General features: G+C 51.6%; 4 protein-coding genes across 4 annotated transcripts; 2 read left to right on the top strand and 2 right to left on the bottom strand.

Annotated features, from left to right (window-relative positions):
* Positions 1-273: 273 nt before the first annotated feature.
* N7510_003163 (uncharacterized protein) lies at positions 274-2,933 on the bottom strand (the record flags this gene model as incomplete). The annotated part of the gene is made up of 2 exons (XM_056975090.1): positions 274-692; positions 743-2,933. 2 exons carry the CDS (start codon positions 2,931-2,933, stop codon positions 274-276), a joined length of 2,610 nt encoding a protein of 869 aa, XP_056835046.1.
* A 190-nt stretch (positions 2,934-3,123) lies between these two features.
* N7510_003162 (putative RNA 3'-terminal phosphate cyclase) lies at positions 3,124-4,779 on the top strand (the record flags this gene model as incomplete). The annotated part of the gene is made up of 1 exon (XM_056975089.1): positions 3,124-4,779. The coding sequence occupies one exon, from the start codon at positions 3,124-3,126 to the stop codon at positions 4,777-4,779; it is 1,656 nt and encodes a 551-aa protein (XP_056835045.1).
* Positions 4,780-8,597: 3,818 nt separating this feature from the next.
* N7510_003161 (uncharacterized protein) lies at positions 8,598-10,274 on the top strand (the record flags this gene model as incomplete). Its single annotated transcript, XM_056975088.1, has 3 exons — positions 8,598-8,625; positions 9,612-9,792; positions 9,887-10,274. 3 exons carry the CDS (start codon positions 8,598-8,600, stop codon positions 10,272-10,274), a joined length of 597 nt encoding a protein of 198 aa, XP_056835044.1.
* A 322-nt stretch (positions 10,275-10,596) lies between these two features.
* Positions 10,597-11,925, bottom strand: N7510_003160 (putative inositol 5-phosphatase; the record flags this gene model as incomplete). The annotated part of the gene is made up of 1 exon (XM_056975087.1): positions 10,597-11,925. One exon carries the CDS (start codon positions 11,923-11,925, stop codon positions 10,597-10,599), a length of 1,329 nt encoding a protein of 442 aa, XP_056835043.1.
* Between the last annotated feature and the right edge of the window lie 915 nt (positions 11,926-12,840).

Raw genomic sequence — 12,840 nt, 5'->3', positions numbered from 1 at the left:
AATTAACTTTAGTATACGTATATTTTTGTGTCGTAGGGGACGGAATAAAAGGACTGGGGAGTTTTTTTTTTGTTGAGGATAGAATAAATATATTTTGTTCTGTGTGTTTCACCAATCTGTGGATATAAACTAAAACGAATCTGAGCTATCTTGGTTATAACAAAGTTAATACCGCGTCCCATCCAATCTAACCCAAATCGTGAAGGAGTGACCGGGGAAAGAATATAAGAGGCCCCCCTAAAGACCAAAAAACACCCTGACAGGCAAAATTGACTACAGAAACGCCCCATTGGCCTTGTTCTCACCAGGCACCTCCGCCCCCGTCAGTTGGCGTCGACTGCTCAAAAACATCTCCACCATGCGTTTGCTGGAGATCGTCGAATGGCCATCCTGAAGCTTGTGGTGGCTGTCCATCATCTCGTCGGGCTCGTCTTGCTGTCGCACATTCTCTTTTGTCAAGCCTCGATTGTCAAGACGCGTTCGCATGGATCGGAAAGGTACAACAGTTTTGCCCTCAACTGCAATGGGCAAGCGTCGCACCGAATATCGTCGATACTGCTCCTCAGTGCGCATTCGTTTCCGACACTCGGCATTGTTCCTCTTGGGTGTCGGCGACTCGGGGGTGGCAACAAATTGCGGGCCTTCAATCGTATCGGCGACAGCGGTTGATCCTCCGGAACCGGAGGCGATGCCTGGTCATTGAAGCCGGCTGCGGAATCTATTTTCAATACCCCGGGCGGACTGGCCACTCTGAGTCCCGGCTCGATCTTTTGAGACAATCTGACCGTCCGTAGACTCGAAGATCGACTAAATGGACGAGAAAAATTGCTTTGAGTCAATGAGTTGTGCTCCGGCGCCATGTAGTTGCCACCCTCGCCCTGAACAGGTGCAATGAGCGAGCTGTTGGCTGCAACGAGTCCTCGTTGGGTCATGGTCTTGAAAACCTCGTCATCATTATCTTGGAACTGCGCAGTCTCCCTGATATGCTCTCTGACCGGAGAGATCTTCTCGATACGCTCAATCTGGGTATTCATCCATTGCTGCCAATCTGCGCTTGGCTGAATCCGGGATTTTGAAGAAACGGAGGTGGATCCGCGCTTTGGGGAAGTGTAAACCGTTCGTTCGCTGGCAAAGATTGTTGCCATTCCTGGTTCTCCTCGCATCTCTGGGAGATCATCTTCATCGCTGTTCGGGGGAGTATCGCCGCCCGTAGTTCGAGAATACACGCTCGGGGAGTCTGTTTCGCCAGTTAAAGCTGGGGAGCGGTTGATTATTATACTTTCACCGTCGTTGAATTCTTCCACTGCGGCAAACGTCGAACGGACTGGTCGATTGACCGAGATTGAACCGAGAGACCGGTCAATCTCCTGACCCGAGATGTATCGAGGTGCTTTGAGAGGCGGGATAAAAGCAATTGAACGTGGAGGGCGTCCTTGTGGAGTCAGCGAATCACCACGGTGTGCTGTTGCAAAGGATCTTGGAGATGTGAATGATTCTTCGCTGGGAACGCGACGAACGGTGCATCTGCTGCGCCGCGAATTTATCGACGAGGTACGCTCAGGAACAACGCGATGCTCTGCCACGGCTCCAAGAATCATCTCTTCATCATCTTCTAAAGCATTCTTGTTAATCTGCCGCATCAACGCTGCATACAAATCCTGGCTGTCAAAAGCCCCCGGTGATCTGCCAACAGGACGTTGAGACGAGTTCTCTATGCCCTCCATCCCACTCATCTGCGCAAGCTGATGGTTCAGATCATCATGTTCTTCAATCAAAGACAGGGATTTTCGATTTCTGGCCTTTCGTGTTGCGATGGTGTTTGCTGAGGTCGAGTCGACCCAACTGGTAACCCGCGAATTGGATGTGCAAAGACTGTCGCGGCTGGGAGAAGCTGAAAGATGTTGCGGTGTATAGAAATCAAAAGGTTCTACCATGGCGTATCTGTAGTGTTTGCTGTCAGAATTGATATCTGTAGCAACTCCAGCCCGACTAGGGTATCCTAGATCGCCACGAGATTCATTAATTTGCTGTGGCAGAGGATGCTGTTCGACTGCCTTGGAATAGCCAAATACACGCTTGATACCCCTCTTGAATGATACAGAGAAGATTCGGGGCCTGTCGTGAGGGCGTCCAGATTGGGCTTGTTCAGAAAAAGGCCCAGCGCCAGCCTCGGTTTCACTCGTGGCGCGGAATGTCTTCCTGAACGGCTTGTGTTCCCTCTTGCTCCTGGAAGCAAACCAAGAAGATCGTCTGGGCTGAGCGAGATCTTCACCTTTGTCTTGAAGGAATTGGCGACGAGCAAGTTTAATCGCCACGTCCTGACTTTTGGCACGTCGAACCGCTCTCGAGGTGTCGCGGTTACCACTTCGAAGAAAAGACATGGAGCGCCTTAGAGTTCGTGGCATTGCAATGTCCGAGCTGCGCTCGAGATCTGTAGGACCTCCATGCGGAATTGAGGCGACCTTTGGAGCTCGCTGTGCGGTTGAGAACATGGACTTGGCTTTGCGTAAACGGCGATATGACGATGGCAGCGAGCTATTACGTCCATCAAACCCTGCAGTCTCTGTGATGGGAGGGAGTGCTGCAACATCTTCAATATGGTGACGGTTGCGTGGCGCATTGTTCATCTCCAAGGACTGGCGCGGAGTCAAAGGAATTGGACAAGCCTCCTCAGCAGGCTGGTGGCTCGAGCTTTGGTGTCTCCGAGGAAGAGGTGTGCTTACAGGCTCGCCGTGGTTGTCGTAGAGGTCTCTGAAGTCCGTGGATGCTCTTTCACTCCGGCGCATGGCGCACGACGCAGCGGCAGCCGCATGGTCCTTTGCGATATCTGGGCCCACGCTTTCTGGACCGGTCATGCGACGGGTCTTGTGGATAGATCGCGCGGATTTGGACCGTCTCAGACGGTCCCTGGTGCTGAATGTAGAAGAAAACATACGACAAAAAGACTATGCTCAAGTATGACCTGGGGGTGAAGATGTGGATGAAAGAGAGAAGAAGGAAGAAGCGCTGGACCGCACCGACGAGCGCTGGTCGCTGCCATGGTTGGGATGAGGAAAGTGCGAGTCTCATGTTTGTTTACATGCTGGCTGGTTGTGGCAGGGCAGGAGCGAGCCAGATTTGGCGATGCGTCATTCGCTTGACACACCACACCACCCACAGACAACGCCCATTATATATCTGCCGGATCATCCCAAACGCCCAGCTTCTAGTGACCAGGAGAAGGATTCCTCGTGTCGTGTGATGGCAGACCATGTCTATCTAGATGGTCGCACCCTCGAAGGTGGTGGCCAACTGGTCCGCAATGCGCTGGCTCTGTCGGCCTTGACCGGGCGACCGGTGACCATCGATCACGTCCGCGGCAGTCGGCAAGGGAAGCGGGGATTGAAAGGATCTCACGCAGCAGCGGTCAAGCTCCTGGCTGAGATCAGCGGCAGCAAAGTTGTTGGCGGAGAAGTTGGCTCACAGTCCGTGACTTTCATTCCCCCGTCAGCGTCGCCCACAAAGTCAGCACCGACAGGAGGGCGACCCGAACTCGCTTCTGTGGTCTCATTATCGGATATGTCGGTCCAGAAGGAATACAATATCAACCTGCCCACCGCAGGATCCGTATTTCTCGTGTTCCAGGCGCTATATCCTTATTTGCTCCACGTCGGACTCCGCGCGCCTGCAGATTGCATTAGAGTGAATATCACCGGCGGAACCAACTCGTCATTTTCTCCGTCGTATGACTATGCATCCCAAGTTATGATGCCGAACTTTGCGAGACTTAGACTTCCACATCTATCGATGAAGTTAAACAAACGCGGCTGGTCGAGCGGACCCGTCGATCTCGGCTCGGTCAGCTTTCGCATTCATCCTCTCACGGCCTCAGAAAACATAGACCGGCCCCGAAGAAGTGAGCAGGATTATAGCTCCGTGAGTCGCTTCCGACCAATTAATCTTTTGAATCACGAGCGAGGCAAAATCACGCAGATTGATATCACGATTTTGGCACCGGATAGTTTAATACCCGGCACCTCGGAAGAGGAGGACGAGATGCGCCCTTTCGAGAAGGCTCATCACAAAAAATCATCGAACAAGTTCAAAAAGCGCAAATGGAAGGACCGGGATTCCTCCCACTATCAAAGAGGCGATGGCATTTCAAATCCAGTTGCTGGAGATCCCCCGAGAACTATCCGCAACTATATCGAAGACATCACCATCAGAGCATTGCGCAATGGAATGGAGACACTCGATCCGTCAATATTTGAATCCAATACGGATGGCACCAATCGAGATCGACCCGTCCCTGTAACAATCCATACGTCAGAGGCAACCTTTCATCGCAGCCACAAGTATATTCTGATTGTGGCTCACACATCCACGGGATTCAGAATCGGACATGACACTCTCTATGGCTTTGATGGTACTCGTGGCGGTGGACATGCAACAAAGGCAAATAAAGATCCAGGGGGCAAAAGAAAACAGGATCACAGAGAAGTCTCTGCGGCCTCAGGTCTTGTCAACCAGTGTGTACGAGGATTTGTAGATGAAATTTCAGGGGAAAACCACGGTTTCTTTGAAGAAGGGTTTGCGGGAAGGAGAAGTTGCCTAGACGTCCACATGAGAGACCAGGTTGTTGTTTTTGAAGCTCTGGGTGAGCTTGCCAGGCAGGGATTGGTCGATGGACAAGAGGAAGGCCGGCTTGAAGAACAGGAGGATGAGAGTCATTGGTCACTGCACACTAAAACTGCGCGGTGGGTGTGTCGGCAAATGCTGGGAGAGTCTGTTTTCAGATGATGGTATGTTCGCAGTGTCTGTTGCTTGAATTTCTTTGAATCTATATCTTGCCTTACTACACACTGGTTGACTATAGATATGTGACAAGCGTTGGCTACGGATTTGTACTTTTGCACTACGCAGGATCAAGAATGCTTGCCACTACCAGTCCGTAGTAAACGTCTAGAAGCAGGGTTCCTATCCCTCAGCGACGTCACACCTGCAGCGGCTTTCTTCCGCTACTAATTCAATTCTGGACAGTGCAGTCTTAATTTGCAATACTATAAAAAAATTTGAAATTCCACATCGCGAAATGCAAATACTCAGCTCCCTCATTTCATCTCTAAATATAGATAGATCCTCCATTCCCTCCACGCTTTCAAACACCCAACCATACCTAAATTAAGACGACATAGATCTGGCCTCGTTTCAAAAACGGAAACGACTTCCCGCACAACGGGGGCCGGCGGTGATTCTATTCTTATAGTTAGTTAGCCGCCTCAAACTTGACAGGATGCGCGCCCGGCATAGCACGGGCCGAAATGTTAGCGACTCATGCGGCCTTGTCAAGCACGGGCTGTTGGAGTGACGATTGTATGGATTTGCCGGTACGAGCCTCTCAACTCTAGAAAGCCGAAGAGCCGCCGTTTAACTTTAGACCCAACCGTGCCTAACGTTGGTTGGGGCCCTTTTTGTGTTATCGGATCCATCCGAGAAATGTCATGCAAGAAATATTGTAATAAACTGGCCCCTGCTGGCTGGCGGGCATTATAGTTTCTGCGGCCAGGCAAGCCACGAATTCCTCTTTTCCCTTTCTGGTTGCATCTCATTGGACCGATTCTCACATTGGGTTGTTAATTCGAGCCTTGTCGATAGTGCTGGTGTTAAGCATATCCAACAACATCTTAGCGCATTCCTTTCTCACCCGTCCCAGATAAGGACTATGGTTTATTCACACTGTATGTTGGATCCTTGGTGCTACGTACATAACGGCTACGCCCCGGGTAAATAAACTCCAACGTTATTGTAGTGACATGCATGGGTTTTAAAAAATCGTCGTAGGTAAGGTTTTATCTATCACTCTATCATGATGTGATGTATCGCCCCAAGATCATAAGCTTGCCTCGGCCTGGATTAAATTCCGACAGCCAAACAACTCCTTAGGTAACTCGAACCAACTAAGCCACACCGCAACACCACAACTGCCACCATCGACGCCGATCCCGGTGAAGACGGTGGGGGTGGCATTCCCCACAATCCACTCTGAAACAGCGAACGATGGATCCGACTGTAGTTAGTACATCGCTGAGCGAGAAAAAGGGGAAAGGGAGCGAGGAGGGAGGGGTGGGGGAAAGCCTATAGCGCCGGCCAGCCGGAAAAACAGGGGTAGCCAGAAACGAAACCTCTAGAAGCATTCTTTGTGGCCGCTTGTCCCCACTCCTGACGCAGGCAAGACATCCCCAAACACGCCAGTTCGTTTTTCTGTGGGGGAAGAGGGACTGCCCAGCCTCGATGTTTTTGTTTCAGACAGGCACGGCCACAATATTGTTAAAACGCACATAATTGACTGGGTTGTGGTGGAGACGTGTGCTGTCTGAGTGCGATGAGAGACAGTCGATCGCGATCAGTGCTCTCCCCTCGTTGGTTGAGCACCCACACGCACGGCTCCATGCGGTGGTGTAAAGGGGGGTTGGAATGGGTTGACTCGAGAGCGCAGCGCCCCCTGACTGACCCTTTTCAGAAACATAGAACTATACCAGACGTCCCACCACTCCAACACTAATAATTATTAGTGCGTAGTTAGTACGTAGCATGTAGAAGAATAGCCTAACCTCCCCCTGCCATACACGCCGATTCAGCCATGTCTAGCTGCAGGCGGATCCACTCATTGACCAAGGATCGGACCCAGGAATTAGGTACAACTCGACTACACGTGGAGTAAGGCGAGGGATGCAAAACAAGATTTTGTTGGCTTCTGGCGGACAGTTAGGAAGGAAATCGTTGCCGACGAGTGTGTTGTATGTTTAAAATGGATAGAAATTAGTTATTTTGGGGGTGTTCCAGAAAGGGGGGGCCAAAGGAGCCCCGGTACCGACAGCGTGGTTCGGCGCGAAATTAGGATGTCGGAGCTGTGATAGGGATTCAATAATGCAGTCCGTGCCGGAGCGAAAACGAGAGAAAATCAGACGGACAGACAACACGGCGACACAGTATCTAGTAGTTTCAAAAGGGTAATGTTCATCATAGGAGAAAATTCAATTCAGTCAATAAGCGCAGAAACATTGGGGGGTATGCCATCGCGGAAAAGCCAAAAACAAACAGTGTTTATCTGCAAAAGTACACACACGGCAACGTATGCGCAGCAGGAGAAAATTAAAACAAAAGACAGGTCGATCGCCGATCGACGAAGCTCCTCATCAAAGAACACATTTCAAACCCAATGCCCATCTGCGCCACTGCCCTCCAGTGGCAGATTCTTGTGTCCGTTAGTATCCATGCAATGTGCTCTATTTCCCGTGCACATGACCGGCCGTGGTCTTTGTCCCTCAAGATCAATAAAAACGAAAGAAAGAACCCACAGAAGAAAAAGGAAAAGATGGAAAAAAAGCGAGCGGAGAAAAAAAAACTTTCCCCCCAGGCGACCCCACATGGCGGAAATGGTTAACAAAGGAGACGCGCAAGAGGACAAGGCGCCAGTCCAGGGAAAAGCATGGGGAGCGAACGGAAGGAAGGAGGAGCTGTGGGTGTGAGGAAGGTCAAGCGAAGGAAAGTTGAATCGAAGCCGAAAAAATCAAAACGCAAACAAAAAAGCCGCCGTGACGCTAGGCTGTGGCCTGATCATGAACTCCCAAGCGAATGCATCATATGTGAGAAGAAAAAAAAGGAAAAGGGCGGAAGGAGGCACGCAGAGATTATGGATGGATAGATCCCTCCGCCGCGCCATCCCCGGGTGTAGTATCATTCAAGCCGATCACAGGTGCTGGCAGGTGGTCTTGTTTGGGGAGTCGTTCAGCGTCTCCGAGGGTAGCTGGCGTTTGTAGTCTCGGGGCTGCGCAAACGCGGAGGCAGTAGTAGGTGGGCGGCGCAGATTGAGCGACTGCCTGAGTTAGTTGGATTTGACACGGTGGAAAAGGGTGAGAGCGAGCGTACAATGCAATCTTGGCATCTGGCTCCCTCACGGTTGACGCGGCCTCGGCAGCCGCGAGGGTAATTAACGCAGGAGTACATCATGAGGGGTGGTGAGGGTTGTGGTGAGTCGAGAAGCCGGGTGCGGTGTGGTGTAGAAGGGAGTAGGCGTGGGAGCAGCCTAAAGGAGGACTGGAGAAATGTGGATCGGGAGAAGCACAAAAAGACGACGACGGAACTGTCGAACTTTAAAAAAGGTCGGACAGCCAAGGCGAACGGCGGTGATGACGTCGGAGGTGTCAGGTAGCGTCTTTTCGAGAACGCGGAGCGAAGCGCACTAGATAGCGGGAAGAAGGCAGGAGAAGATCAGAGGGGAGGGAAGGCAAGCAGGTAGTTTATATCGGGGAAGACAGAGGAGCCTCCAAAAGGACAAAACAAACCAGCAGGATTAACTAGAATCTTAGGGTCCATTTTCTATTACATACGGAACGGCTGGGTTCATAATATTAATTAATTGGATTTATTCCGCCCTTTTTTCTGTAGGGCGCGCTGAGTATCCGGGACTCTGGGCACGACTTGGCGCCGAAAAAAAAAAAAAAAAAAAAAAAAAACCCAGCGGCCACCGTTAGCGGGTAGCTCCCGTGGCCCTCTTTTGTCTGCCTTGTCATCTCGGCCTAAATATACTCACTATACTGACCAAAATTCCTGGCAAAATGGTGCACCGCCAGCCAATGTCAGATCGTCGATCGTACATCGATTCCTGATCCGCTGCGAGATGCTGGTCGGCGATGCATGACAACGGAAAAGGGACGGGCCAATGATATTCAAACAGTGCCCATGCATGGGCTCGGATTGCACTGGAATGACTCGCAGTGCCTGGTGGAGCAGCTGACACGCTTAGGTAGTTTCCAACAGGACATCGTCGGAACTCACTAACGGCCGTTGGGCCTCAGATTGAGTGTTCGCATGGGACATCCCGAAAAGCCCGTTCAGACGTTGTTGTTTCGAGTTGATGAGTGTCACAGGTACCGCTGTCGGGCTGAATGGATCGGGGTTCTGGACCGAACCATCCCAAGGTATCGTTCCACGGTTTCCACCCGGCGGGTGTTCTGGAACACCAAAAACCATCCAAACGGAACGGGGGTTCTAGATTTCCCCCTTTCGGACTGTTTGTAAACTTGTAATCTGATCCATAGTGTTCGATGTCGCAAGTCCGCGGGTGGTGAAAGTAACTTCTTTTGTGAAACAATGCAATTCTACCCCAGGACTGCCGGGCCAGCCACTCACGGGTTTGGAACCGTTCTGTTCGTTCGTATCTCTGTGGAGGCGGTGGAGACAGGCGGTCGTTTTCGCATCTGCCGTTCCGGGCCCAGGAATAATCCACGGGCGGATTTAGTGAGAGCGTTATCCGAGGAAGAGTATGGAGTAGAGTGCCACTAATACTGCAGATTGAAGCAGGCGAAGCAGATCGATGCAAGTGTAAAGCTTGTCAGCGACAGGGATGGCTGCTAGCACACCGCCCCGTCGTCATCATCATCCTCCCAAGCAGACCAGCCAGCGAGCTTGTCACATTGCGGTTTCGTCAGCAACCGCGTGTCGTACAGTGTGGCTGGCAGTTGCGCGGTGAGCAGAGTAATCACTCAGTCCCCGGTCACTTGACCGGCTCATGTGTCCACGCTTGCCCTACGTTCCTTTTCTTTTCGTTCGATGCGACGGCAACACCGTAGTCGCCTGGTACCTCATGACCGGTTCGGTTACTCCCGGCGCTTCTGAGTGGACCACCAACGGCTGGGCCTGCAAACTGCTGAAAATCTCTGGCTGTCGCGGCCCGGAATACACAGCCGTGGGTCAAAGACGGGTGGTTCAGCCCAGGAAACTATTGAACCAGATGACGGATGGTGGATACGAGTTCATAGCGGAATTATTGGCAAAGTGGTTTAACAGCCGAAAGTCTAGAAGACACTGGAAGCTGGGTACTGTACATAGGCCTCGATTCGTCTAGATCGCTCCGTCCTTGCTCCACCACCCCTGTGGCACTGTTGATCCGTGTGACAAAAGTCGAAAACCTTACTATGACAGCAGGCCATAACGGAATAGCCGGCCTCAACTCGGTCGACAAGAGTTCTTTCTTTCTTCTGCACCGGCTGGGTAGCATGACTGACCTGACCCTAAAGGAAGGTTTGCTGAATGACAGATTGGGTCGGGGAGAGAGGCCCGCAGAACCGAAGGAAACAGTGACCTCATCGGATTACTCTTCCAAGGCAGCGGTCAGGTTCAGCCACGGCGTTCCTTCCCCTCGGCGCCATTTGTGCACACTGCATTCTGCATCCAGACCGTTCGGGACCGGGCTCGGCTCATGTGATCGACCGTTCACCCTGGCTAGAAGCTGATAAAGCCCCTCTGAGTAAAGATCCTTCCTGCTCGAGAGTAACATACATTGTAACTCTGTCGGGTCGCTCGGCGAGCGCACGGGGTGACTGACAATCATCACGATGGGCGACTCTCGGAGGTTTTGTCACGAGGTCGCCTTGTATTTGCGGACCGTACAGCGACCAGTATAAAGTTGTCTGCTTTTGATTGGACCGTATCATATTGCACGGGGGATAAGGAATATTCTGTGAAGGATTGATGACTCCCGAACCACAACGATGCATCCCGAAAGAAAGAAAAAAAAAAAGACCAACCAAAACACCGGCATAAAGAAACCATGACTCAACCTTCCAGGAAAGTCCGAAGAATAAACCACGCCCCGAAAAGACTAAGCGCAGATGCGAGGAGCATCCCGTTGCCTTCCCACGTCAGACCCAGATACGCAACCAAGCCCACCGCAATCTCCTTTCGTCGGGCAACGTCTCGCCGATGTCGCCAGTTGGGATCGATCGAGAACGGAGCCACGACCTTCGCATCAGAGGGCATGTGATCGGTGTCCGGCACGGGGTTGACAGGCACAGACAAAGCGAGTGCAACGGCACGATGATCTGACTGTGGGAGCAGTGGCAGCGCATTGTATGCATGTGTTTTGACTCGCCCTGCGGCTCCAGCCCAGGACGGACCGTCGAGGTAGAGGATGCGATCACACCAGCTGGGCCAACGATGGCTAGACCATTTCCATTCCTGGTCATCGCCGTCAACGCCATTGCGCGCGGCGTCGCGAGCTGCATCGGAATATTTATACGTCGGAGGGAAGTCAATCGGCGCTTCACACATGCCGTGGAAGCTCCTGCCTTGGCGCATCTCGCGCATGAGCTGATCTTCTTTCAGCAGATGTGAATAATGTGAAGGGTCGCTGGGGTCGACAGCGCGACGAGGGAACCGAATTGTGTCGCCTTTCAAAGGTCCGATGCTTGAGGTGCGATAGTTGAGATCTCCCGCAAGGAAGAGGTAGGCGTTGGGAGCGAAGATATCCTGCCGGCGGCTGTCCGAAGGCCGTCTTTCGTGGCCGCGAAGCAAGGCAGTGTTTTCGTCTGCTTCGTCGGACTGCGCGCCCTCGTGTTGCTGGGAGAAGACTAGGCGCTCGACAATGCTTTGCCAATCCCGATTTCGCTGTTCCAGAGCGTCCTCCATGGGTGCCAGATGCGCGGCCACGAACGTCAACTCCAGTGTCTCCGACGGGCGCCCCTCAGCGGCATAGCCCATGCGAGCCCCGACAGCTCCCTTGTTGCCCATGTCCTGAAATCCGAACCCCACATGCGCCGTCTCAATCCAGGAGATCTTATCAGATACGTCACTGCGCGCGAAAACCATCAACCCCGTCATTCCCGTGTGGTCCCTCACAATATTCACGTAGTTCTCGCCCCATTGTTTGGCGGTTGCTTTCTTGACGGCCTGGCAGAAGGCATCAAAGTAAGAGATCAGATACGAGCCGCCCAGGAATGCGTAGGCGATTGGCGCGATCTCTTGAAGTGAGAGCACGATCAGCTCCGGCGCGGGGAAGCTGTGGGCGTCAGTGAGAGTGCCGAAGAAGTGCTGGGCGAAGAGATCAATGTCGATGAGGTTTCGAGCACAATTGTAAGTGAGAATGTAGACCCTGAGGTCATCCATTTTGAGTAAGTCTCAGTCGAGTCTTGGGCGGTTGGGGGAAAGGAGGAAGAAAAAGAAAAGTGAGGCTGGGGAGCAATGACGTATGCGGGGGCACGTGAGATGGAGAGCCCCAACTCAAAATGTAGACGAGGAAGTTTGCAAACCACGAAGAATCAACTGAACACGGCGGGAATCAGATTTTTGTTTTCTGAATGAGAGGACCTTTGATGATGACCTCAGGCAATGGGTAGAGATACTATCCTCCCTCTCAGTGGAGACTGAAGAGTCCTACTCTGTTTTGCGGAAGAGTTAACCCCCACACCGAAATGAGTGTCAACAGGCTTAGCCAGACTATGAGAGATCCAAAATTGAGAATATATCAACATCGTTATTCCACTCACCGAGTATGCGGTGCTGGATAGCGCATTTTTTGCCACATCATGATGTTGACAAAGAAATCCAAGGGATTGCGGAATCCAAGTGAATGGACCTTCTGTTGGCGTTAAAGATATTTTAAGATATTACTATAGCGTTAACTCTGGAAAATGACCTACGGTTCTAAAATGCTGAGTGCCGTACGTTCAGAAATTATTTTGCCTAAAATGGTTTAGGCTGGGGAAGCTGGCAGCTTAATCGACTTAAAGTTAGCGTGGCCCCCAATGGGGCCAATATATTCTTTTCAAGATTTTCTAGTTATCGTCTTGGCCTTTAGGAGGGGTGTAGGGCTGCTCTGCTTTCTCTCCGGTATGCGTCAGGGAATATATATACATATATATATATGACTGCTTCGCCGTACTTGTGTCTTGGATTGTCGAAGGGATTCTGACAAAACCCATGTGTCTGGTTTTTGTCTATTTGAATTGAATTTGGTATCCCGGTCGATCTCCATTTTTCTCTGATTTACTACCAGGAGCCATGAGCCAAACGTAATTCCTC

The sequence above is a fragment of the Penicillium lagena genome (assembly GCF_028827675.1).
Source record: "Penicillium lagena strain IBT 129212 chromosome Unknown utg000002l_segment0_segment0, whole genome shotgun sequence".
NCBI classification, from domain to species: domain Eukaryota; kingdom Fungi; phylum Ascomycota; class Eurotiomycetes; order Eurotiales; family Aspergillaceae; genus Penicillium; species Penicillium lagena.
This window is presented reverse-complemented; position numbering and strand designations above follow the sequence as displayed.